Consider the following 4,737-nt stretch of genomic DNA (forward strand, 5'->3'; position numbering starts at 1 on the left):
TGAAAATGCAATCGAAACGCCCGATAGAGAAAAGAAAACATATCATGAATGTACATTGGCATCATAAATCATAAAACAGTCTAATTCGGAGACTAATAACATTATTGTTTCTGATCAGGTTTCTCTCTGTAAGTGTCAGCAGCCTTAATCGGGAATGGGAATAGTTCAACTTCGCAAGAATATGCCTTTGGAGTCAATTTAATAGTGGTATGAAGAGGAACTTTCAGATATGGCAAATCGTCGCGATTTTAATTTGCGGGGTCTCCATTTGTTTCGCTGGGGTGCCGTGCGGCCCTCTTTAAGGGCAACAAATTTGGAAGGAATCCACCATTTCGATTGCTAACTGAATAAATGTACTTATTTATCACCGGTTCCTGAAATGAATAAAATCGTATTTTTTCTAAATTGTTTCGAGAAAATGTATCAATGCCAAATTTTTGCAAATGATGCTTGGAATATCTGTAATTCTTCTAAATCAACATAAATTTGTGAATAGATGTGAAACATAGCTTATGTTTGCTTCATTCTCGGCATGTCTGTGTCTCCTCTCTCTCGCCCACACCAGCCAAATTCTCTTTTCTCAACCTTATCGACCCAAATCGTCACTAAAAATTGTTTTACAGGGCAGTTAACCGAAATGTCTACGAATTTGGATGACAGCCGAAATAGCAGTGACATCGGGGAGAGTGAGTCACATAGTTATCATGTTGTCTATTTCATATTTCATCACTTTCAGCTCCCAATTCGTCAATGCTTCAAGAACCAATCGACATCAAATTATTAGCAGCAGAAAGCGTTATTTGGACTGGTATTAAATGATTCTACGAATGTTTCAGTTGTACTATTTATATTTTCAGAAAAAAATGTTGCATATATCGGTCCATTCGGAAAGTTTCCCGGAAAAGTCGTCATCACCAGGTACCGAATGGTTTTTCTTGTTGGAGATGGAGGAAAACATTACGAAGTTAGTTTAATTTAACAGCTTTCGTTGAAAAATAGGTTAGATTTAAAATAAGAATCTAACTGTAAAAATCTAGAACTTGAAAAAAGTGTAAATTTCAGCGATGGAAGCTTGATGTACCTCTCGGACATGTTTCAAAAGTAGAAAAAGTTGGCGGACAATCCAGAAGTGCTGCAATGAGAGGAGACGATAATTATGGGTTCATCGTGCTTTGCAAAGATTATCGAACTTACAAATTCGCATGCCTACCCACTTCGAACCGAAAGAATATTTGTGATTCACTGAATCGATATGCATTCCCTATTTCTCATAACTTCGTAAGTGTATTCATCGAAGTTTTATTTAGTTTCTGATATACCTAATTTAGCCGTTGTTCGCGTTTGTGCACGCAGCAGAATCCCCACGATTAATGAGAGATGGGTGGAAGATATACTCAGCTGAAAGGGAATATGAGCGTCTCGGAATCCCCTCGTCGCGTCTCTGGGAAATGGTTGACATCAACAAAGACTACAAGTTCAGTGAGACCTACCCGAGAGTCGTAAGTTACAGTTTGTGGCAAACTTGATTTTTCAACTGATGTCTTTTTCAGTTCGTGATCCCCAAAGCAACAGTAGAAAAGGGAAAGGCATTTCTGAAAAAGCTTGGAGAGTATCGCAGCAAGGAAAGAATTCCTGTAAGTGTTCTACTCCTCAAAATCTGAATTTACAAATTCCTTTTAGGTTCTCAGTTGGATTGATCAAAATACGTTGGCTTCGATTAGCAGATGCTCCCAACCAATGACTGGACTTGCCAGAAAAAAGTGTAATGAGGATGAGATGTGAGTTTTTGGTATTCTTAGTCGAGATAATCACATCACACTATTTAAGTCATCTGACAAATATCATGAATGCGAATGCCAACTGCCGTGAGCTTCTGATTCTTGATGCTCGACCAGCAGTCAATGCAAAGCTGAATAAAGCAAAAGGCGGAGGATATGAAGAGAACTACACGACAGCGTCTCTCACCTTCCTCAACATTCATAACATCCACGTCGTTCGTGATTCTCTCAAACGGATGGCCAGCACTCTTCTGCCGCGTGTCGATGAGAAGAACTTTTACAAAGCGCTAGATGAATCTAAGTGGCTTCATCACGTACAAAGTATTTTGGAGGGAGCAGTAAAAGCTGTATTCAATGTGGACATTGAGAAACAGTCAATTTTGGTGCACTGTTCTGATGGATGGGATAGAACAGCACAACTAACCTCCCTGGCGATGATTCAATTAGACCCATATTATCGAACCATCGAGGGATTTATAGTTCTAATTGAAAAAGAATGGTGTAGCTTTGGACACAAGTTTGGAGAAAGAGTTGGTCATGGCGACGATTCTCATGGAGACGGCGAACGATCACCAATCTTCGTGCAGTTTTTCGACTGCTTGTGGCAAATTATGCGTCAGTTCCCATGGGCCTTCGAATTCACACAAGATTTGCTGATGTACATTCTTGATGAGATGTACTCGTGTCGATACGGAACGTTCTTGTTCAATTCAGAGAAAATTAGATTATTGGATAATGTGAGTAATATTGGTTAAGTAGTCAATATAAGCTTTGACATATTTCAGAAATGTGCGGAAACGACAATATCGCTGTGGTCGTATGTGTTGGAAAACAAGAAGAAGTTCACAAATCCAATGTTCAGAGTGCGAAGTCTGTGAAGTCTAAAAATAACGTTCGAAAACTTGTATTGCTTCAGAAACCAAAAAAGTTCTCTATGTGAATCCTTCATTCTGTGTTCTCCAAGTCTGGGTCGACTACTATGCCCGATCCAATCCTCACGTAATAACTCCACAACACGAGGTAGGAACTACTTGGGACTACTTGGTAATAGTTTACAAATCAATATGAAGTTTTAGGATATTCAACACGCAGGACATCAATTTGTGAACGAGAGGAAAAATCTGATGGAGGAAATAATGACGCTTGAGGAATCAGTTAATAATGCTGCTGATTAATTTTGTTCCATTTTTGTATAATAGTAAATATTCAATTTCAAAAATTTATGAGTATGATGAGCTCTACTACTTTATTCTGTGATGTAAATTGGCTCGTATCATTTTTTTTTGCTTAATTTTGTACATTTGACTTTTTCAGAACGTTATATTAATGAACCATATTATCTTATTGTATTCGGTTTTCAGACTGCAAAGACTGCTAAATAATATCACTTCATTTATCATAAATCAGTTCACTTTGCTTCTTCTTCTGGCTCATCAGGCAGTTCTCCCATCTTTTCAGGTACATGGGTACAAAAGTAGTGGTAAACACCATCCACCTTCTTAGAGAACGCCTCGTCGTAGGTCTTTGCATTACCAGCAGACACATGATAAACGGCCACGTGTTTTTTGAAGTCCGGAAGTTTCGTGGGATCCGGATTGAGGAAAGTGACTCTGACATGAACTTTCTCTCCACCCTGGAAAATTGTAGTTTTCGTTTTTATTGTCCTTTATTCAACGGACTTTAATGAAACCAACACTTGGTTTCGAGCGGTACAAGTTGTTATCACTGGATTTGACCTAAAATGATTTTTTAAAAGTTTCCTTAAATTTTTTTGATTACTTTATAAGCTTGCCGATCAGGCTTCGTATTGACAATAGTGAATGAAGCGAAACCGGGCCCAGGTAGCATATATTTGAAAATCATGTGCTCCGGAATCAATTTCAATCCGAACGGTGGTTCTCCTTTGGCATTGACGATTTTTCTCAAAACCAATTTGAGTTCGTCATTCGCTGCTCCGTTTGCATTCTTGTTATCGTCCGCCGTGTCCAATCGAAGAGTATCTGCTACTGTTTTTTGATCGGACATTTCGATAAAAGTTAAGAATTTGAAATAATTTTTTCTGCTTCTGCGCAGAAACAAATCATTGAATTAGGGAAGAAGAAATTCATTTACGCATTTTAAAAACTTCCTTATTAAAATTGATTGTTTATGTATGAATATCGTATAAAATTAATTCATATTTTTTCATTCCTAACTTTTCACACCCCATTTTTCACTTTTTAATTTTTCCCTTCTAATTTTTCATCCTAATTTTTTCAATTTCATTTATTTGTCCTACATTTTTCATTTCCAAATTTTTGTGCACATTTTTTCATTCCTAACTTTTCACACCCCATTTTCCACTTTTTACTTTTTCATCCTATTTTTTTCAATTTTTTTTTTAGTCCTACATTTTTCATTTCCAAATTTTTATTCATATTTTTTCATTCCCAACTTTTCACACCCCATTTTCCACTTTTTAATTTTTCCCTTTCAATTTTTCATCCTAATTTTTTCAATTTTATTTTTTAGTCCTACATTTTTCATTTCCAAATTTTTGTGCATATTTTTTCATTTCTAAATTTTCACACCCCATTTTCCACTTTTTACTTTTTCATCCTATTTTTTTCAATTTTATTTTTTTGTCGTACATTTTTCATTTTGAAATGTTTATTCATATTTTTTCATTCCCAACTTTTCACACCCCATTGTCCACTTTTTAATTTTTCCCTTTCAATTTTTCATCGTGATTTTTTCAATTTCATTTTTTTGTCATACATTTTTCATTTTCAAATTTTTATTCATATTTTTTCATTCGTAACTTTTCACACCCCATTTTTGACTTTTTAATTTTTCCCTTTCAATTTTTCATCATGATTTTTTAAATTTCATTTTTTTGTCGTACATTTTTCATTTTCAAATTTTTATTCATATTTTTTCATTCCTAACTTTTCACACCCCATTTTTCACTTTTTAATTT

General features: G+C 35.7%; 2 protein-coding genes across 2 annotated transcripts; one reads left to right on the forward strand and one right to left on the reverse strand.

The window, feature by feature from the left end:
* Positions 1 to 637: 637 nt before the first annotated feature.
* On the forward strand, positions 638 to 2,953 carry Cbr-mtm-1 (the record flags this gene model as incomplete). Its single annotated transcript, XM_002639955.1, has 11 exons — positions 638 to 686; positions 737 to 808; positions 858 to 964; positions 1,063 to 1,278; positions 1,329 to 1,499; positions 1,551 to 1,634; positions 1,681 to 1,778; positions 1,828 to 2,515; positions 2,564 to 2,648; positions 2,695 to 2,798; positions 2,855 to 2,953. The coding sequence occupies 11 exons, from the start codon at positions 638 to 640 to the stop codon at positions 2,951 to 2,953; spliced, it is 1,773 nt and encodes a 590-aa protein (XP_002640001.1).
* Positions 2,954 to 3,186: 233 nt separating this feature from the next.
* On the reverse strand, positions 3,187 to 3,803 carry CBG10833 (the record flags this gene model as incomplete). The annotated part of the gene is made up of 2 exons (XM_045236586.1): positions 3,187 to 3,411; positions 3,558 to 3,803. The coding sequence occupies 2 exons, from the start codon at positions 3,801 to 3,803 to the stop codon at positions 3,187 to 3,189; spliced, it is 471 nt and encodes a 156-aa protein (XP_045094372.1).
* Between the last annotated feature and the right edge of the window lie 934 nt (positions 3,804 to 4,737).

Source organism: Caenorhabditis briggsae (assembly GCF_000004555.2).
Source record: "Caenorhabditis briggsae complete genome, chrI, whole genome shotgun sequence".
NCBI classification, from domain to species: domain Eukaryota; kingdom Metazoa; phylum Nematoda; class Chromadorea; order Rhabditida; family Rhabditidae; genus Caenorhabditis; species Caenorhabditis briggsae.